This window comes from Podarcis erhardii (assembly GCF_964252035.2).
Source record: "Podarcis erhardii genome assembly, chromosome: 6".
Taxonomy (NCBI): Eukaryota; Metazoa; Chordata; class Lepidosauria; order Squamata; family Lacertidae; genus Podarcis; species Podarcis erhardii.
In genome coordinates, this window is record NC_138510.1 from 13,944,090 (window position 1) to 13,966,876 (window position 22,787).

General features: G+C 40.1%; 1 protein-coding gene and 1 long non-coding RNA gene across 7 annotated transcripts in view; one reads left to right on the forward strand and one right to left on the reverse strand.

Moving 5' to 3' along the window:
- Positions 1 to 22,787, reverse strand: part of GNAS (GNAS complex locus) — a 165,495-nt gene that overhangs the window by 9,775 nt on the left and 132,933 nt on the right. For all 6 annotated transcript variants that reach the window (XM_081867938.1, XM_081867939.1, XM_081867941.1 and 3 more), the window contains exons 6-7: positions 1,856 to 1,910; positions 450 to 523 (exon numbers count right to left, since the gene is read on the reverse strand). In XM_081867938.1, the coding sequence (XP_081724064.1) occupies positions 450 to 523; positions 1,856 to 1,910 (129 nt within the window). The remainder of the gene's footprint in view (positions 1 to 449; positions 524 to 1,855; positions 1,911 to 22,787) is intronic.
- LOC309345183 lies at positions 9,591 to 14,378 on the forward strand. Its single transcript, XR_014158067.1, has 2 exons — positions 9,591 to 9,796; positions 13,590 to 14,378. It is a non-coding gene; the product is annotated as an uncharacterized lncRNA (long non-coding RNA).

Sequence of the window (22,787 nt, forward strand, 5' to 3'; positions counted from 1 at the left end):
CTAGAAAGGAAAATAAAAGTGTGAGCGACCCATTAGAGCTTCTCTTATTTAAACTGAGTGTCTGAGCCAGCGAAGCAGTGTATTTGACACAATTGGTGAAGTGACTTTAGATCCTTCCCTCTCAAGTAGGGTCCACCAAAATAATAAATTAAAATTATGTGGAGCTCTGCAGGCTCTGACAACTTATACAAAGGCCTTAGTAGCATGTTAATCAAAAGGTACTCTTCCAATTATCACTTTTACAAGTTGAAACTTGATTAAATATTTGGTGCATGTTGTTGTAGTAGTAGAAGTAGTAAAAATACATGAATCTTTTTGCAATCCAATCTAGAGGATTCTATCCAAAATAGTTATCCCACTGTACTTACACAAGATTTTATCTAATTATCATATTATAAATATGTTTGAATAGCTTAGCTTAATCAAGTGCCATGTTTAGTTATACTTACTGGAAGTTTACTTTGTCCACCTGAAACTTGGTTTCAAATATTCCTGATGTCAGAACTCTGCATCTAAGAAGGTCCTTAAAGAAAATGTGGGGGGGAAAGGCTGGTTACTAATAAGGAGTCCCCTGCCCTCTCCCCACAATGTGGTGGGCTTGAAAAGAAAACGAGCCTGAATGACAGACAGAACAGTATTCTATTGGGGGGAGATCAGAATAAGCAGCACTATCAATGGTCGGCATTTAGGCTGAGACCCTACCTGTCTGCGGACTGTCTCGCCAGAGTGGTGCATGCTCTAGTTATCTCCTGCTTGGACTACTGCAATGTGCTCTACATGGGGCTACCTTTGAAGGTGACCTGGAAACTGCAATTAATCCAGAATGCGGCAGCTAGACTGGTGACTGGGAGTGGCCGCCGGGAACATATAACACTGGTCCTGAGAGATCTGCATTGGCTCCCAGTATGTTTCTGAGCACAGTTCAAAGTGTTGGTGCTGACCTTTAAAGCCCTAAATGGCCTTGGTCCTGTATACCTGAAGGAGCGTCTCCACCCCCATTGTTCACTGAGATCCACCGCCGAGGGCCTTCTTGGTAGTGGCGCCTGCCCTGTGGAACGCCCCCCCCCCATCAGATGTCAAGGAAATAAGCAGCTATCCTATTTTTAAAAGACATCTGAAGGCTGCCCTGTTTAGGGAAGTTTTTAATATTTAATGCTTTATTGTTTTTAACACTAGATTGGGAGCGCCGAGAATGGCTGGGGAAACTCAGCCAGATGGGCGGGGTATAAATAATAAATAAATAAATAAATAAATAAATAAATATTATTATTATTAATACTGGCATGTGAGTGAGTAAAAGGGGATTGGACACAGAAAAATAGTGAGCAAACATAGGCCTATGTGGTCCCAGACCAGTGTATGTGAAAAGCTGCTTCTCCCAGAACATCCCATGCCAGACACTTAGACCTGTGGGTGGAGATCTGTTGATGGTGGCACATGCCCCTGCGGGATGGAATCCTGCCACTCAAGCAGGTGCTTTTAGTGCTGGGGTACCAGTGCTCTGGAATTCACTTATTTCACAGCCCCAACACTGTCATATTTTTGAAAACTCCCCCCTCCCAAATTAGCCTATTTTACTTCTGCAGTTTTCAATTCTTGCTAGTTTATATTGTCCTTATGATCTGCATTATGTTTTCTATTCTATTTCTATATGCCTTTAAAAAAAAAAAGAAGAAAAAAAAGTGGCTCTGTTATTTAGCTGTACTGGTATTTTGCACTTTTATAGTCTACTGTCAGGCAGAGCTGGGTTTTATTTGACATTGTAAGGTGCTTTGTAGAGGATGTTTCCGAAACACAGAGCATAAATGTTTAAACAAATGTGCCAACTTGTTTTCTCACAAGCCGTTTTACTCACCTGGTCAGACGGTGTGTATTCATTTTGCTTGACTATGTCAATCTTGTCTAGAAAACTAGAGAAGAAAAATTATCTGCATTGGTAAAATTGCATAATAGCCGTTGCTAACATTTTTTTATAATCTACTGTTGTTTCCAGGTGTTTCTTGAGGTTTCATTAAATATTTTTATTCTTGATTTTCTTTCATATTTTGGTTTTCTTTATATGTTGGAGAAAGCACACGTTATTTTAAAAGTAAGCTGTTAAAGTAACAGGAAAATGTATTTATCAGTGTCATCCAGCAGAGGGCCAGAAACACAGCTTCCACATCACCGAGTTGTATTAAAATAGCCATGAGATCGAAGTATAAGCTATAAATAAAGCCAAACTGCAGTATTATCTCACCCCATTGTGGGTCTCCCTCACTTAGCGTAGCACACATTTTAGGATATTTCCACATGACATAGAATGATTAATTTGGTGTCTACTAAAGTAACCGCACTGATTACTTTTTTAAAAAAGTAAAGAAAAGAAAAAAAAGATGGCTGAAAGGTACACATGCAGCCTGAGATACTCGGATTCTTTAAAAAGTCTGAACGGTTTTGGTACGTGTGTTTTACATGTAACAGTCACAACTGAAGACATGCTATTTCCCTAATGATAGAGGACGGTGCTCCAGCACAGAATAAGCCGCGTATGGGGTGATTGAGTTTCTATTGCTACTTTGCATACTGGACTTGAATCATCCCTTATGGGGAGGTCTCCCACCGCGGCGACAGCCAGGAATGTGCAAAACGCAAGCTTCAGTTACTAGTGCAAATAGATAAGATGTTTGGGTTTCAAAATGGTCAGGTAGTTCCCCTGCAGACAGAAGGCAGAAATCTGGAATACCTTGTAAGTATGATCCGAAATGAAAAGAAGTAAGCAACTTCTTCTTCGTATACACCAACAACCCTTCGATTGGGGCTTAAGCAGGAGGGTGGGATTTATGTGCAGTAACGTCAGGTGTGGGGAACCTCTGCCCCCCCCCCAGATGTGGTTGGACTCCTATTCCCATGTTATGCATGCTAATAATGATGCACAACGATAATTGTAATGTTATAACTCAAGCATAGAATATTCACATACATGTGACTTAAAAAACAGCAACAAAGTAAATGGAACTCGGAAGGCAAACAAAATGAAAAATAAAAATGTATGTGTGGGGAGAAAGATGAAACCATTAAGGTTAAATAGGGCTTTATAGCTTAGGAAAGAAACTGCCTTGGTGGTTGCAATATGGGACTTCTAAAATGAGTAATTCTAGGTGCATAACCAAAGCAACAAAGTCATACTAAACACACACACACACACACGCGCGCACACACACACACACACACACACACACGAATTAATATAATTCTTTGTCTTAAGAGGAAATACTCCTTCACAAGATTTGAAATTAGCCCCTGAAACTGATAGCATCATATTATAGCGAGCAGTACCATTACTCACTTTTTAAAGGATTTCCAGAGAGAACTAAAGTCTATTGCGTGCTATTAGCTAGGATAGTTAAAATCTCACTCCTTATAATCAGAGGCAGGATTTGTTCAGATGTAATTCTAAACCACGGTTTAGTATTATGTAAGCAAGTCTACTCAAATCTTGGGCTTGTGTCTCCCCCTCCACTTGCCAGGAGGAGGTGACTGAAAACACTCTGCGTCCTGTTTTAAACAAGTTTTTGAACGATGGTTTGATCCTGACTTTTTTTTAACCAAGCAGCTGAAACTAACAAGGGCTTGGGTGTAATGTTCTAGTCATTAGAGGCTAAAATCAAAAGCAGCAACTTTCAATCTCCTCCTTTGGAACTGATCTGAGTGGGAGGAGGGGAGGGGAGCCTGGGGCGTGAGAATAATTGTATCCCAAAAGACTCACATGTGTCAATATCAGTAGAAATAATGCTGGACAGAATCAGCAGATAGGACCACTTGCCTAACCCAATTTAGTAATTCTTGGGCTCCTTATGTAGCCTGTCCCAGTGGCTCTAATGGGTCTCCATAACAAAAGATTCCTACTTACACGTGGAGATGACATTAAAATAAAGACTTGAAATCAAATTACAATTTACAATGAATTGCCTTAAAATTATGTACCATTTCAGAAGAGGGGGGAAAGGTAGGAGTCAGAGCTATACATACTCAAATTCACAGAACAAAACTGCTTTCAGTGGATTGTGTTTTGAGACAATACCACTACGTAAAAGATGGAGACATCACAGAAAACCTGGGCCATTTATCCACATACTGCCTTTCTCAGATTCACCTTAAATCTGTTTCTGACCTCTTCTTCCACAACAGCAATGTTGAACAATGAGCTTTAAAAAATCCGACTACGAACACATGTGGGGAAATTCTTTTCTTACTTCACATTCGCCTCATATTAGATGTCAAAAGCAACTTCTAAAACTTGCGATGTCTTCGTGTCTCACGTGATTAAGCAGAGTATTATATTTACCCTGTATCTGCATACTTGGTTGATAGCATTTGTTTTTTAGGGTATTACAGTGGTGCCCCGCAAGACGAATGCCTCGCAAGACGAAAAACCCGCTAGACGAAAGGGTTTTCCGTTTTTCGAGGTGCTTCGCAAGACGAATTTCCCTATGGGCTTGCTTCGCAAGACAAAAACGTCTTGCGAGTCTTTTCGCTTTTTTCTCCCTTTTTCTAAGCCACTAATAGCACTAATCCGCCAAGCCGCTAATAGGGTTGCTTCGCAAGACGAAAATACCGCAAGATGAAGAGACTCGCGGAACCGATTCTTTTCGTCTTGCGAGGCACCACTGTACACTGATATTCTTGACAACTGAATCCTTCTCTCTGTGATGTAGGAACGGAACACACTGCGGAAATACAAATTATTTCTTCTCATTTAATTGGCCAATGTGTCTTACTATCTGTTCCAACTAGCGATGGGTAGGCTCTCTACGACTCACATCAGACTGCCTCAAAATAAGGCAAGTTAATTCTCCCCAAATTAAGCAGCAGCTTGGCTGATTTCTGAACCAATCTGAAACAGTTTCCAGCTAGAGTTAACAGAGGCTTGCACTCCTCAGAACGTAAACCCCATGTAAATTGGGAGTTGCCCGTGTAACACCTTATCTGTGGGATCTACACTGACTACCAACCTGCTACTGGGCCAAGTTCTAGCTTTTCATACTAACATAAAAGGGCCTATACAGCTTGAGACCAGGCTATTCGAGAGACCACCTTTATCCCTTACATAATCTGTGGTTCACTACATTCTGCAAGTAAGTCTTTTCTTGGAATTCCTAAAATATGAAAAGCTGACTCCGTAGCAACTTGGAGCAGAGCTTTCAGTGTGATCAATCATCTTCTGTGGACCAGTGTCCCTGCTGAGGTACAACAGTCCCCCACTATCTGTAGTTACTGGAAACAACTGAAGACATTCTGGTTTTAAGCTTTTGCAGAAGATTAGGGGGCGGGGGAAAACAGCTTCTGTGTTTCTAAGGATTGCTTTTAAACCTACCTTTGGTCATTTTTAAATTTATGGTTATAAAGCAACTGGAAATGTGTATGAAAGCAGACTTATAAATTAACAAAATGTTATACATATTACACATTTCACACACACACACACACACACACACACACACACACACACGACACGACACTCTGAATTCAAGCAAGATCCCCAGTGAGTGAGATTCGCCGTAAAAGTGCACTAGCAGCAAAAATTAAAACAAATTCTCAAGTGACAGGGGATTTGGGGATGGCTGGATTAGGTTATTATTTTTATAAAGTGTGGAGGTACACCAACAAATGACAACATGCTGTGCTAAATGCATGGTAATTATTATGGACTCCAAACTGTAGTGTTTAAATCATGATGTCAATGTATATTTCAGGAGGCGGCTATGGGCACCGGAAATCATGCAAACTTAGGAGTGCAATCCGTGTTGGCCTCAGGTTTTCCACATGATATTAAAAGTTTCATTTTTACAGTAAATGCCCAGAAACGTTGTTCTTATTTCCCTACTCAATGCCATTGGTTTTGGACATGCTGACACGGTTAGAAAGCGAAAAAGAGATTTCCAAATATTGAAGCAGAAAAACACACACACCACGCAACTGTCTTGCTGTTGTTTATGCAGACTATTTTTAGGCCTGTGATTTCCTTGAAAAACACCAGTGACACAGGAGAGGCAGTACTAGAACACTTTACAGGAGATGGACTCCAATGGCTACATGCACGGTGAGTAAAAGAAGTCTGAATGCTATAAAAAATTCATTCTGCCCAAAATATAACAACCACCATTCAAAAACAGAACTCATTCAGACAGAGGAAAGCCCGACATTGTATGATAGTTGCTAGACAAGCTCACATCCTCTCCAAATGTAGTATTTATGCTTAAAAGGGGGCGGGGGGGGGGAGAGAAGAAGAGGAGCACGTATTAAGCTAAGCTCCAAGAGCCCTAACCTCTGTACAATGGCTGGGTAGGTGTCCTAAATGCCAAAGGAAGGGGCAACTATACTTTTTAGGGTTTTCAAAGAAGCAGCAATCTCCCTGAGAAACTTTCTGGATATGACACATAGAATGCTCAAATGAAATTATCAGATGAAATAAACTAGGGATCCCAGGGCACTCTAATATTATCTTGGATTGACACAGAATAGTAAACCACAATTAAAAAACCCCACCAAAGTGTTGTTTCTCTCAATCCAGCCCAGCTGGATTGTTTTCTAGGAATCAACCACCATGGTTTGCTTTTAACTTATGAACCACAGGCTTGTTTAAGCTATGGTTTTACATTGTGTATGAATTTGACAGTCTTGCTTAACCATGGTTTATCTGGGCACCCTATCTGAGATGCTCGCCAAACTATAGAGGCGTGAGACATCAGCAGTAGGAAAACAAAGTGCCCCCTCCCTTCATTCTCTTCTAGGAGAAATCTGTATGTTGCTTTAAGACTCCCTGAAGGTGAGGAATAGTGACAAGATAGCCTATTATATTGTGTGATTTAGCCTCATTTAATTTAGGATTCTGTCTTTCCACAGAAAGTAGAGGGAAAGGACAACTTATCACTAGGCACATACTTCTCTGCAGCCAAGACAGCTGATGTGAAACCAGGAGAGGTTTATATCTTGCAAAGCTTTCACAACGGCTGAGAACTAAATCTGCCTTTTACACATTTCTTTTGATACTGTAAGCATTTATTTGGTGCCTGCCTCAATTTAATTCAATGGCATAAGATGGATTGCAGGAACGTGACACCCCTTTGTATTTTTTCCCTATATATACAGTGGAAAAAATTGGGAGGGGTTGCTTCTAAGACAACTATAAATATATTTTTAAATGTCTCAAGAGTGCAAGAGCTAAAATTAAAAGCTAACCCTCTCCCCCAACATTCACCAACTTTTAGATTACAAGAGCTTCTTCTTTAGTAACTTTGGCACATGCAGGTGCTCCTGCATACCTGGCAATTACAGTTTGTGTTCATGTTTTGAGCATCTGAATCAGTGACTGAGCACTGCTGCACCAGAAAAAGACGACTATGGAAATATTAACATGCAGCTCCCAAAGCAAAAGATTCGTCCATTTACTCAACCGGAATAGAATCAAAAGGAGTCATTAAAAACATAAATAAATACAGTACTCCTGCCATTTATTAGCACTACTTGTTCTGAACGTGTTTGGGAGAAAAAAAAATCCAAGCCCCTCTCCTTTAAGTATTAATTCACTTTACATGGACTAAAAAAAGGGGGGGGCGGGGAGGGAGGGAGGGAGGGAGGGAGGGAGGGAGGAAGGAAGGAAAAAGAGTAGCAGTAATCTTGCCTTCTGAGAAATAGTCGTTTGAATATTTAGTTGGTGTGAACTAATGTGAGGTTGACATACACATATAAATTCTCAATCTCAAAAGTAAAATACTTTTTGTTTTGGGCTAATATGCCAAAATAAAAAGAATAAGAATAATCTTAAAACAAGACAATGTTTTAAGAAGAGAAAGCCAGTTGTACTTGTAACGACGTCATCTATGGGAATATGAATGATCTTTCCTTCTAGACTTCTGAAATTTCTGTATCTTTTCTCTATACCATAATGTTATGCCGGAAGTACTTCTGTACAAATTCCAAGTTTATTTTCAAACTGCACATTAAAAAAAAAAGTACTTTTGGGTTTCCCATTTTCTTTAAGCATAACAAGCATTTGAATTTCTTTTCCAAAGGGCCAATTATGTTCCTAAGTTCTTCCCTACCAAGGATCGGGGCAAATCTGCCATTTCAAGTTAAAAATGTGGTTGCGTGGTGAGTCCACAAGAGCAGAGAATGGAATTAAGAAGTCTCTTCTTAAACTTCTGGTTTTACCTCCTCACTTTAACAAGATATGCTCACATTTAATTGTCATAAAACATGCATAAGTAAAAATGTTCTTTTTCTTTATGCGAACATCAAAGAATTAACAAATTTAAAACTCACCCACTGAAAAGTAAAGTTATACTTAAAAATGTAAACTGAAACAACATGATGCCCTCCTCTCTGGACTAAATAATCCCATTTAGATTTTAAGAACCAGACAAAATTAATGTGAAAAGCAAGGAACCAAAGGCAACTTTTTCTCTGACACTATTTTAAGCACTGCAATCTATTTTTTCAACCATCTATGTATACAACAGCCCTATGAGGGAGAGGCATGTATTATATATTCATATTGCAGTGTGTGCATGAAGAAAGAGACTATGCATGCTATGACTGAAAGAATGGTTTGCTTACAGGCTTATCAGTTTATGCCTGCAGTGAGATTTGAACAGAAAACTTCCCAATTCACTGTCTTAGCCACCATACATCTATGCAAACTCTGTTTAAAATATTAGAAAGAATTATAAATTCTCAAAAAAACCCCAAAGCTGCATTTGTCTGCAGAAATAATACCGCACCTTTCAGCTCAAATGATAAAAATGATGGATGTTTCACGTTTAAAAGTGCTAACAACTGAAGTGCATATGTTAACTTCGAAAGCAGTTTCAAATAAAAGCACTGTGCTGAAATGTCCATCTCTGAATAAAGTTATATACATGAAATACATTTTGGAGTTTGTGGGAGAAACAGCAAACGTGGGTGCAACATAAAAACAGTTTTCACAACGGGATCAGCTTTAATTACAGAATAACTCCAGCCACTTGGGAGGTGGAGGAGGACGACTGGTCAAAATTTCAAACAAATAATGAAAAAGCAGTGAACTATGATTCAATATACTTTGTATCGTCTTGTGTTAATCTTTTTTTTTTTTTTTTGCAGTTCCTTATATGGCGTGTGAATTCAAAAGAGAATTTTTAAAATAAAATAAAATAATAATACAAAATGAAAACTACAGAATACGACGACCACAGCTATCTCAGAAAATTACTGTGATGCATTACATTACTTTCAGAAAGAAAATAAGAACCCTTCCTTGACAAACAAAACAAAACAAAACAGAACAAAAACCCAGCGTGGCTATGCTTTACTAGCCCTTTCTCAAATACATAATTAAAAATGCAAGCATGCAAAATGTAGTGGAGGCTGAAAGAATTGTGTTTAGTTACTGTGGGAGAGTAAGCTCTACGCCGTTCGCAAATTGCTGGGGCCCTACAGGACAGACAGACAGACAGACTGGCAGGCAGGCAGGCAAGAAGAGAAAAGGAAAGTCTATTTAAAGAAACTGTAGATGTCTTTTTTCTTTTTCTGCCTGTCTAAAGTTAGTCTGGCTTAGAGGATGCACTAACCCTCCCAATCAGTTTTACATTACAGCACAAGTCCAGAAATAGCTCCCAGCCGCCTTGGCCTCTAGCACGGTTGTCATGACAATGGAACCACAGTTCTATAAATAGATCATCAGCACCAAATCTTGTGAGACACATCTGGAATGGGGCCAGCCTAGCCCCAGCTTGACAAATAAAAATAGGCACAGGCAGTTGGAGAGGCTGGAAAGGTACAATACATCTCTCAACTTGTACACAAAGACAATCAGAGCTGGGCAGGGAAATAACTCTGATTGCTTTTTAATGCAGGATTGGTTTTATGGTAGGGTTATAAAAACACGAAGGCTACATTATTCATACAAAAGCTGCAGTTATGTGTTTACGCTGATTTTTTTCCATTCCCTCCTGCAGTCTGTGGCAAACCATGTCATTTCAAAGCTCTTAACAGTGTAATTTCTTGCCTGCCTATGAAGGAGAGAAAGCAAACTCTCTCTCTCTCACACACACACACACACACACACATGGAAAACCAGGTTGTTCTTCAAGTTTTCTTAATATTTTGGACTGGGTCCAGTACATTTCGCTGCTTGCAGGACACCAACCTCATTGTTTTAAAAGACGGCAGGGATGTGGGCGAATGGTAACAACCTTCCACGCAACAAGGGCTCCCAGGGAACCATGTTACTGTTTTGTGTTAGCACTTTTAAAAATCCAAACCCGTTAAAAGCGATTTCTGTTCTGTTTAGAAAAGAAAAGGCTCCATGTCTTCTTGCCAAATGGCAAGCGATCCATATCTGCGCTTGCTCAGGAATTATAAAATGGGAAACTAGATTTAAATTCATTTTTTGTGCCTACTTGAGATGGTTTAAAACCCAATCCGTTTGGGTGGTGAAACACACAACCTCACAACAAAGCAGATTCTTAAGCCATTTTAAGGACTCTGAAGATACTTTTAAGGACAAAAGACCTCTCAAGGAGGCTTGCAGTGTAAAGGCACATTAAAAACATTAATAAAAAGAAGTTAAACTGAAACTAAGGGCTGTATTCAACTATGTATGTGCATAGAACACTTCTGAGAGTGCAACAAAACTTCCCTTCCCTTCTCTCCCCCACATATACTCCAGAGGTTTTGGGGAATGCCTAGAACAGCTCTGGAGTTTGCACATATTGAGAGGAGCAGTTCCACTGCACTCATGGAAGTCATTCCACATGCTCAGCAATTTAGTTGGCTACAAACCCTCAACATATGCATTAGAACCACAGTACTCAATGTGGCTGACACAGATCTAGGCCTCTTTAAGCATTAAAATCCAGGTAATGAATGCACAATTCCACCCCTTTTGCCACAATCTGCACTGACTTGCGCAAGTTGGAAGACAATGAAAATGGTGATGGAGAGTGGCAGAGCTAGTGCTCTTCTCCCCATTGTCCTCTTACATGTTTACTTTCTCATATTTATGTCCGAAGAGGGGTACTACAGATGGCAAACATTTAGCACGGTGCAACATGCATAAGCTCGCCCTGTTATGCCCTGTACTCTTCCAGGTTCAAAACGGCCTGTGTGTCAGCAGACTGGCAGAAAATGGTCACCACCTGTATGACTCCTTTAACAATGAAACATCATCCAGAAAGAAGCTGGGCCTCCTGTGTGTTTATATGCACAACAGCCCAGATAACCATTAATGAAAATTAATATAATGGATATATAACCTTTAATATAAGTATTACCTTATTTTGCTTTTGCTTATCATACAAGCAGGTGGTGCTGTGGTCTAAACCACAGAGCCTAGGGCTTGCCGATCAGAAGGTTGGCGGTTTGAATCCCCATGACGGGGTGAGCTCCCGTTGTTTGGTCCCAGCTCCTGCCCACCTAGCAGTTCGAAAGCTAGTGAAAGTGAAAGTAGATAAATAGGTAGTACTCCAGCGGGAAGATAAATTTAGTTTCCGTGCACTGCTCTGGTTCGCCAGAAGCGGCTTAGTCATGCTGGCCACATGACCTAGAAGCTGTCTGCGGACAAACGCCGGCTCCCTCGGCCTATAGAGCGAGATGAGCGTGGAACCCCAGAGTCATCCGCGAGTGGACCTAATGGTCAGGGGTACCTTTACCTTATCATACAAGCAGACTTAAAAGTTAAAAGCTTGATTCATATAATTAGCCAATGAATTGTCTGTTTTGAAGAAAGTGATCAGTCAATTTATATGACATCAGTTGAAAGGGTAGAAAATGCAGTGAGATTATGCTGGCATGTAAGCTTGCCTATGTTCATGGTTGTCCAAGCTGGTTTTAGTACGGATGTGAAAATTTTATGCCTTTTGAAATTGCAATGATAAATCTTTCAGAGTTCTTCTATATAAGCTCCTTGCCATTTCTGTTATGACTTTGATTGAAAAATGGCATAACTTGCAAATGGCACTGATTCAGGTTGTGATCAACGGGAACCGTTACAATTAGGCTGCTCTTTTAGCTATTGCTGTGAAGTACTGAGCAACCCAGAATATAAAGCTTAAGAATACTTGCTGAAAACACAGCTGGGAATGTAGATGGAATGAAACTAATGCAACTGTAATAAGCATCTGAACAAGAATAAAAACTGCCCAAAAGGAACTAATACAGGCATTCAATGCAAACTGCACCATCAGCCCACAGGATTCCTTTAGGTCCCTACATGGATAGTTTCATTTTGAAAAATTGTAGAGTAAGCTTCCTACAGAGTCAAATCTATATGCAGGCCTACACGCCCCCCCCGCCCCGTGCAAAACAACCACATACACATTTTGTCTGCTTGCAATCTGAACAATGTATATTTCAGAAAGTAGCTGCTTGCATATAAATACCCTGGAAAATTTTACACTGCAACATACTGGTTACATTCAGAATTTCCATTCGTTTGTGTTGAAGCAAGGCTTACATGCCCCTGTGCCAAGGGTTTAAGGACGAAAAACCAATGCCAAGCTCTATTTAGAAAAAGAACTATACAGTTATAGCAAGCATTTTAGAGAATTTCTTCAGAGAATTTCCTCCTGCAAACAAAAGCTGTTCACTGGCTTTGCATGTGGAAAAATGCAAAAGCAGGAGAAAATCCTGTACGTCCACAATTTTATGTATGCTCTGGCAGCTGGTAGTAACCATTTAGAATAGACCAAAATGGTCCTCTGAAGGTCTTATACACTAGCTGTAAGAGGACTTCAGAAGCATTTATGCATCAACTAAAACTGCCTTTTCTGAACTTCCAGGCTACTCTCCCTCCCTCTCCTTCTCCCCCTTTGCATCAAATAGCAATGGGCATGACTCTGTCATACATTTCAGAATTGCAACTTTGAAACATCACATTTTTTGCAGCTTGTGTGTGCGCTGATACAACCAGCAGCCTTCCTCCATCCAAAAGGTCTGCTCACTTAACCAGAAAGTTGTTTAACAGATGCAAGCTCACAGCATACAGGCATGAGGCAAACTATATGAATCTGATTACCGGGCATATTTGGATTCTGGGAAGACTCCTATCAGGGGCATCAGCGCCTGGGGGCCAAGCGCTTTTGCCCCCCCTCCCATGTTTTTGGGGTATCCCTCCCCCCCATGTCCAAAAAGTGCAGAGGCCAAATTTGACAGGTGGGCAGGGCTGTCCTCCTTGAGGATACATGCTGAATGGTATTGCATGCTGCTGAGAGATAAAGGTAAATCAACGGGGCTTCACTCCCCCCCGCCAATCTCTCTCCAGATAAAGGTAATCAATCGGGGTGACCAAGGCTGATTCAGTCCAGGCCTGAAGCCAGACTAAACAATCCTTCTCATGCAGGGATGTCTGCAGTTAGACTGCCACTGCTGCCTCCCACCACAAAAAAAGAAGTGCTGCTTGTTCAATGTTTAAGCAAAGGTTTGATGGCCAATCCCTTCCAACTCTACAATTCTATGATTCTGTTATGAGCAGGGACTGCAGTGTTTTAAAGAGAATATTGGTAACACAGATGGGACAATCCATCTTGCCTTGCATTTTACACAAAAACCTTTCTTATCTTCTTTTTCAGACTTCTGTGCTTTTCAAAAAATTCCACGGAATTTTTTACTTGAGATGCAGAGAAATGCAAATGAACGTCTTGTGCAACAGGGCTTTACTGCTTCCCACTGCAACCCAACTGTGTTCACAAAAAGCTACCCCTGAAAGTGGGTACATCTGAGAAATAAGGACTTCTGTACCAATATGCAGCATGCTTCGTAAAACAGGGATAAGGAGATCGTATCTTTGCTATGCTTGGCAAATGTTCTCACCATCAAAAGATGAAAACAAAGCATTAATCTTGAAACTGTAGAGTTCTGCAGTTTCAGATGATGTCTTAAGGAAAACCAGCATAGTGTTCTCCACACACTTAACTGGGCATCAGAGTATTTAACTTCAGCATAATTAGCAATCTCTTAAATGAGGCCAAATAGCAGAGCGTGTGCAAACCACCAAAGTAATTGAAAAGGTGAAATGGACTCTAGTTGCTACAGTAACATACAAAGAACAGTTAGAGATGCTAGCCTATTTTTAGCCCTTTCTCTTTTGCCAAGAAAACGGAAGCCTGATGAAAAATAGTTTTAGTGACAGATGCAATATTTTTCACATTAAATTACTAAATATAGTATCTCTCAAGTTACATTCAAAAATGGGAAATATAGTTAATGCAACTCAGAGGACTGCATATGAGGGTATGCAGTAGACACTGTACTGGGAAAGCAACCAATGGCTATTATCATAAAGTTGGCTGCAAGCCATTTCTATCTTCTATCCATAATAAATTTATTTTGCTTGCGCCATCCTATGGCCATTCTGACCAGCTCTGTTGTCAGTTCTCTGTTGTGAATGAGGCTCTTTAGTTAAATGATGAACGTGCTGACAAATAAATAAGAAATATCTAGGCAGTGTCGGAAAATTGTGTATTTTATTTTCCATGAAAAGAACACCGCTGGCCCACAGGCAATCCTCTCTAGAAACTAAAATAGTCATATTACTACAGTACACAATTTTTCCTGACACCAAGACTGACATAAATCTTAAAATTTTAATATTTAAGGCCAATTCAGATTGTTTTTATATTAACTGATAAAATAAGGTTGTATGGACTGGTTAACATAATTACAATCTGAAAATTCTGTACATGCACAGTGAGCACTGAAGCATATAGTTGTAATTAAGATGTGCAATGATATGACTCTCCCCACACTTTCCAGTGTGTAAAGAACTACAGAAACAGAGTGCATCAGTATTATGTGCGTCTGCATACTGCTTATATGTTACATTCTGCGTATGGTACAGATCTGCTGCCCTGAAACACACGCAGAATTTCCAAATGGTACTTTTGTGTATTGGTCAGTTGTCAGCAAATCAATTATTTGCTGAAGTCATAGACAACTGTATGCTAATATATAAAATAAAAAGCAACATTATTTGAAGGCGTTTGGCAAACCCATGAAAGGAATGCAATTAGGCCCACACCACACTAAGCAAAGTAGGGCATATAAAAAGTTAACCGCGCTGCTAAAGTTAATACTCAGATCCCATGGCCATGTGCTTTTTTCTTTTTAGTAACATGCAAAGATGTACATTAATAAAATTATGAACTAGAGCATCCCATTAAATAACTAGGTACAATAAAGGCCCCATTCACTGCAGAACTGGCAAGAGGAACACAAACTATATTTCCACAGGGCTGGGCAGCACTCAGCTTCTGAGACTCCTTTGTGCAATCAGCAGACAGTTAGAATGCTGAGAATTTAATAAACTCCTTTTAAAAAAAAAAGTCTTGGAAATGCAGATATATATAGTAGACTTCCAATTTTCATGGCTGATGAATTGTTTGAACATGAAATGGTGAATATTTCTAATGCCACTCTCGGTGCACAATAGAAGCTAATTAGTACAGCTAACCGACATTCGTAGATTTATTTTTACCATGACATTGCTACCCAGTAGCAAGCAAGAATCCTAGCAGATCTTACTGGCTGGTCACCTTAAGCCTGTTTTTCCCCCATTTTTCTGGATGTCATCTCTAAAAGAAGCTGACTTGCTTGGTGTCTGGTTCTAGCAAGCTAAACAGAAACTGCATTCCATACCGACTTCAACAGTTCTGCAAACATGTAATGTCAGCATTTGTAATACATGGAGCAGTATGGTCAATTAACTCCAGTTGTCAGAAATTCAAGCACATATGGTTTATATAGCAATTGTTTTCATTTCAGAAAACAACCCGTTTCATATAGGAGTTTTAATGCATGCCTGAGTAACATGCTACAACACTTGCAGTCCAAGATGATGGAGGATGCCTTTGATATGCCCTCCTACATGACCCAGAGCTGCATCTACTTCAGTTCCCCCTGCCCACCTCACCCCCACCAACTACAGCAGCCTTGCTTTAAAAAAAAAAAGAAAGAAAAAAGCGCACTTTGCCGGATTGTTGCTTTTCGGCTTCTCATTTACACAAGCCCTTTCAAGGCAGGGGACCCTTTGCAGAGGATAAAATAACTTCAATGAGCAAGAGAAACAGAATCTATTCGGGGACAAGCACCTTCTAGATGCACATTCCAGGAAATAAGGCACTCAATGCTCACAGCTGCTTCTTGTACCCTATTTCAGGGACTTGAGTATAACCCATAAATGTGCAACTTGCTCTTCCCCACCCTCACCCTGCCACATGCAGCTTATTCGTTGTAATGTATCAACATAGAATTTTACACACCTGTTTTATATTCCTTAACAAAAACTTCCCACATCACATCACCTTTTGATAATTTAGTTATCCATTTTAAAAGATGGCTTAAAATGTCGTATTTCTAGTTGACTGGTAAGCACTTTGCACAAGCCTGCAACAACACTGCTTAGCAAACTGGCCCCATGGCAGCTGTTCTAAGGCAGTGTTGTTAGAGAAGCCTTTCCCAGCCTTGGGTTCCCAGATGTTGTTGGACTACCACTCCCATCATCCTGGACTGCTGACTATGGATGATCGGAGTGGTAGTCCAACAACACCTGGGAACCCAAGGTTGGGAAAGGCTGTGTTGGAGGAATGTACCCATGAGCCAAAACCAGCATGGCCAATTGTCAGGGATGATGTGAGTTATAGTACAAAACTTCTGGAGGGCACTAGGTTGGGGAAGGCATATGATGTACCTTGTACACAGAACTATTTGAACTAAGCAATACTTCTGGCCCTTCAATGGCAAACCCTCATGGCATAACAGGGACATGAGGAAATTCACAACCCATGCGCATCTAACTTGTGCACATTCAGTTTTATGTGCTTGGCATTTAAAAAATAAATAAATAGAAAGAGTGCGGGCATTCGGGAAAAAAGACTTTGGCAACCCACTGAACCCAGGGTGTTTATTATTATACACGATTTTGGCTTTAGGTGCTGTCCCCAGAATGTTACCCAGGGAAGTTGAGAGTCGCTTGTACAAAATATTATGTAACTGCTCAAAAACTAAACAAAGACATAATATGTTTAGTAGGTTCTAGAAGAGATACAGTGATATGAATAAGTAATGACATCTCATCGTTGTGGTTAGCATGATGGTTTTGTTGTTGCTTACTTGTATAGTCGTATCTACTGATACTCAACTTAGTGGCACAGCATCTATCAGATGGGGGAGTGTAAAATGGGCCATCCACAGACAAGGTAGGGGCTCCTGAATAAACAGGGGGTTCCCTAGATATCCAGACATATTATTTCATAAACTAAAAAAAAAGCGGGGGGGGGGGGGTGCTCTTTCAAGGACTCATTCTTACTGGTTTTCAGGGCAATTCAGCAAAATTTGCAGGGGGAGGAGGAAAGTGTAGGGAGAAGATTGGTTGTTCCAAGTCCCTAGCAACTTATAGTGTAATTGAAAACCCAATTAAAAATGCAAATTCTTAAATGTCAGCTGTTATGATTTCAGGTAGCAATTTATCTGCGTACAAATTGCTTAACACTGGCTATTCCTTTAAATTTACATAAGTCAGTCGAAATACATACATTTGATTAACTTTGTATGTTACAGAACTTGCTAGAGTCTCACGAACAAGGCTAATTTGTATTTGGTATTTCATGGAAGGTGACTGAGGTTTGAGTACTTTACCTCTGTACTGCTGACACACTTTTAGATTCCCCACAAGGGGGATCAAGTTCAGCAAAGTCACGTATTCCTGGAATTTTCCTCTTCCAAGTTTACCCATAATTATTTTCAATTTCTCGCTGACTGGAATTTCTTAAATCTATGCCAGTGACTGTATTCTAACCATATACTTGAAACAATTGCCACAGAAAATTGCTTCCTAGAGAGCAATGGACCCAAATCAGATATCTTGTGAATTCAGACCAAACATGTACATCCCCTCCTCATTTTCAGGTTATAACTATGGTTTAGCATGATGTCGGGTCTGGTGTAATCTTAGTGACCACTGACCACCACTCTGAAGAGAGAGAGAGACTAAAAATCAAGCTCAGACTCCAGGTCTACTCTCTGGTAATTGGTTAAGCAGTTTTAGACTTCAAGGGAAACCACAGCAATTGCTGACTGGAAATGGGAGGGGGCTAAGGAGTTTGAGGGACATTCCAAATTATCAAACTATGGCTAGGCAATTTTTTAAAGTGATGAACATTGACGAAAGAGCATCATTTTAAAAATAAATAAAGACATAAATAAATAATTTTCCCTTTCTACTAATTGTTTGCTTTTTAAACAGAAAACATCATTTTTAGAGTATGTTAATGAGTATTAGGGTTTTCTTGGTTTTGGTCAGTATTACAATTTACTTGTCTATCCCCTGCTTCCTACAGACTCTTCTAAAGATCTGAACATCCCACATTCGTATACAAATAATACTTGCACCAAAATCAGAACAAATCTTTATTGTTACTGTTCATGAACGGCACTGGAAGTGAACTGTATTAGCCCTACAATCGAAATGTAGATTTAAGAAAACTCTTGCCTGGTGGTTTCCTTATAGAACAAAACTTTGCCCAAGATCTGGGGAAGTTTTATCTCGCAAGCACCAGAAGCACATCTGTGTCTATTGCATGAGACTGCTAACCACTACTGGGCCAAGGGCTTTTGTGAGAAGAAAGCATTCTCCACTACATGCCACCTTTACAAATATGGAACCCTTCCATTTCTGTGTTTTAACCAGGTATTTTACAAATGTATTTTGGGAAGTTGCCTGTGTTATTCTAATACCTTTCCTTTTTCTGTTCAAGGCCTCTTTCCTGCACAACGTAATGACAAGAAGCTAACAACAGCCTGCAAAGCCTGCTAACATCATGCATCAGAAATAGCAAACCCCAGCACCAGACTAGGCTTTATTACAAAGTATTCAGAATCCGTGCCGAGTAAGCGGCAGATTTCTAAAAATAGTGTTGTCATATTTACTATGTTATTTGCTGCCTTTGAAAACAATTTTTTAAAAAAACACATTCTATTTTAGAAAACCATTTTTCTAATACTGATGGCACTATGTGAAGTCAAGGTGGGTGGGAGAGGAGGTTCAAATGTCCCCCAAAACTCCAAGTATTTTTCTATTATGTTGTTTGCATGAACTGCTCCAGGCCCCCTTTGGTTCCACGTTGCAATTCCAGCCAATCACAATACATTTGTGCAAATAGCGAAACAGGTTTGGCTACACAACAACATCACTGAGGGTGGAGAAAGCCCTCATATTGCCCTCCCTCTGAATGGACAAGGATGAGGAAATGCCTTTGTCTGTTCCCTAGGCAACTTGTCCCTCCTGCCTTTCACTACTGTGCTTAGAAATTTAGCAGCCTCTAATGAGGGATGTTTTGCAAGTCCAAATATAACAGGTATTCAGGTAAAATATCAAACCATAATCCAGTGCTAAATGCTACTTTGACTAGTATACTCCCGCTTGGAGGTGGCAATTCCTCACAGTTTGAGGCAAACCATAGTTTATATAAATATATAGTTTATAATATATATAGTTCATATAAATAAGTATAATCTGGTATCAAGAAGAAATGGAAACTTCAGTGTCACAGGCCTAGTCCTGTGGAATGCTCTTCCAATAGAGATTCAGCAAGTGCCTTGAGTATCAACTTTAAAGTGTTTGCTGAAAACTTTATCATGCCTCCAGGCTTATGTAGACAATCAAGAAAAAAATATATTCTGCTGCAACAGCCAGTGATCTGTGTTTATAGTTTTTATTGTGTATATATTTGTTATAAACTAATTTAATATTTTTCTGAAATTGGAATATGTAAGTATTTTTGAATGAATGAAGGTTTGCACTGTATTGTTTGTATTTGCTCTGTAATCTAAGGCTAAAAATCCAGTTTTGAACCAGATTTATGGGGTAAATGCAAAACATAAATGCTGGTAAATGCTGGTTTGTGTGAACTGACAATCTATAGTTTGCTTCAAACTAGGAAAGAAAACAGTAAATTGTTGTCCATGAGCAGACAGAGGATGTGAGCTTGAGGGTCATATCCTGGTTTGCTAACCAGCGTTCGAATAAACTATACCACCTATAATTTCCCAGCCTCCCCTTAACACACACACCACTTAAAAAGAAATACATTAATTTGCTTTTCAGTGCTCTGGTAAGAAGGCCAATGTCAAATCACATATTTTTATTTGTAAGATTTTTAAGAAATGTGCCTTTTTTCTAGATGTGTTATTTAGACATTTTAACACTATTTGTTTCAATACACACGTGAAGAAAGGCTTTTCTTATTGAAAGCTAGGTTTCAGATGTGGCTTAATTTCTAAATTATTTCTGGAAGGAGTGGGTCTGGAGGAATAATCCTTTGCTCAATGGAAGAGACAATTGAAAATCTTTTGCCCAAAAGTCTTACACAACTGGGCATTGCCACCACCGATATTCTTCCCATGCCTTACATCTTCTCTAACAAGTAGCTGGTAAATTCTCACTAAAGCAATGCAGATGTATAATTACACAGGTGTATGATACCATCTGTATATGATGGAACTTCTGAAGGAAGTGGAACTACCAACAGGACCCCATCTGCTCAGGTATGTAGGGAAGAAGGTGGTCTTTCAGATATCTGAGGCCTCAGTCACTTACATGAAGTCCACAAGCCTCTTTATAGAGCTACAGTTCTTAAGAGTTTCCTGGGGAGAGGGCATGACTTTGTTAATATATTTATGATAGCATGGGGCAAAGTGAAGGTGAAAAAAGCCCAACTGCCTAGGACTCTTTTAACCTACAACTTGGGCTAATTTCATGTTTATCAATGATCTGAATAAATGACTTCACAGAGGGAGCAGATGAATTAGTTCAATCGCATTTTGTTTAACTTGAATGTCAGGAGTGTACTTGTGGCCATTTTATGCACAATATTCCAACTATTTACTTTACACATGCCAAGTGACTGCCGTTTTAAGGAAACTCTAGTACCTTGGAGATAAAGGATTTAAATTCAGCCCAGTACACCAATGTGCATATATGATCAACAAATTCCAACATAAATGCTCATAGCTGAACATAGTAACTAGGAATGCAAGGTAAAAGGCAGAATCTAAATATTTACACCCTAACAAACATTTAAACAGCAAAGTAATCTTACCATCAGGTTCTGTTTCAAGCACAAGTTTGAACATAAAATCAAAGACTTAGCATGTTAAATCTCAGCTGAAATATAAAAAGGATGAATGTGGTTAAGCTTTACAAGAAGGAATCAAAATGTTTTGTTTGTAGAATTATAACTTAAGACGTCCAGAGGTTGTATAGCTCTTCACTCAAGATATGGTGACAGTTAAAAGTGGTTAATACACATGTACAGTGGTATCTCCGGTTGTGGACGGGATCTGTTCCGGAGCTCTGGTCAGATCCCAAGGTTTCAGTAACCGGAGGGACCACTTCTGCACCTGCCAGTGCGGCGAAACACTTCCGGATTTGCTGCTTTTGCAACCTGAAGTTTATGTTACCTGACGGTAACGTAAGCTGAGGTGCTATTGTACTTGGTTGTAGTGCCAAGGCCCTAAATTAAGTTTAGGATAGTTTCCTAAAGTTTAGTTAAAACTATCTATTGTGCAAAGAACTTGACTGCAAGTTTTCTAAATGCACTGCTGAGTTTCACACAAAGGACTGTGCAAGCAGATGATTAGATGTTTGTGGTCCACAAACTCATACACACCTAGAGCCACACACATACTCACAGATGCATAAACACAAAATATTTGAACAGAAAACTGAAAGAATCCCAATTTGCTTTTGCCATCTAGCTTTTCATCGGCTGCTGCTGCTGCTACATATGCACTCCCCTCTGTCTCCCGCCCTCCTACCAATGCTTCTGCTACCGTGTAAAAAAAGGATTCTGCAAAGTCTTGATTGAGAGTTGTTCCGTGTCTGCTCAGCCACTTCTTGGGTTACCACTGTGACTGCTGGCAATAAAAGGCAAGCAGTACAGTTTGCTATACCAACACCACCAGCCTCCTGAGCCACCAGCTCCTCCCTTGAAACTGCAGAAAGCAAAAAAACCCAACAACACATTGAGGCATTCTTGCAGGAAACAGCATGAGAATAAGCTCTCACACACTACTTCCAGCCCTTCCTGAAGTCGGAGGGGTGTGAAACAGCTTGCGAATGGCTTCCCTTGCCTTATTTCCTTTTCCACCCAGGTTGAAATGCAGGAAATGTTAACTGGGAGACATGCATAGAAAACCTTTGCACTAAAAACAACGAGGGCAACAAGTAGAATCACCAGGAAAATGATGAGAAATCTTGCGTGGCGAGGCCCCGGGCCCCGCAGTTCCCACAGAAATAAACACACAGACATGAATATGTTGGGTTAATGGGATAAATTAGGCCACAACTTTATTGGTTACAGATGTGAGCCGTTTGGCCTAGGCAATTGGGTGAAGCAAGACTATATCCTGACTCCTGCCTGTCTGCAGGAAGTCTCGAAAGGGTCAACCACCGATAGGGGGAGCCCTATGATACACATCAATTAAGAGCTCCCCCAGGGTCACCCATGGGGTCGTGGCATGGCCCCACCCCACGCCCAGGCTTCGGACAGGAACCACACCCCCGGATCCCTTAGTGTGGAGGGGCAGGTGCAGGCAACAACCTCCCCTCCCATAACAAGGTTTATCCAATGCCTAACTTTACAAAGTTGTGACGATTGCTACTAGGTAGGTGAAAACCAAATGGCTGGTGCCAATTTGCCAAGTGGAAAAATTCCTACCCAGCCCCAACAACCAGGTGACCGACATTAGTCAAGGAATGAAAGAAATAGGGT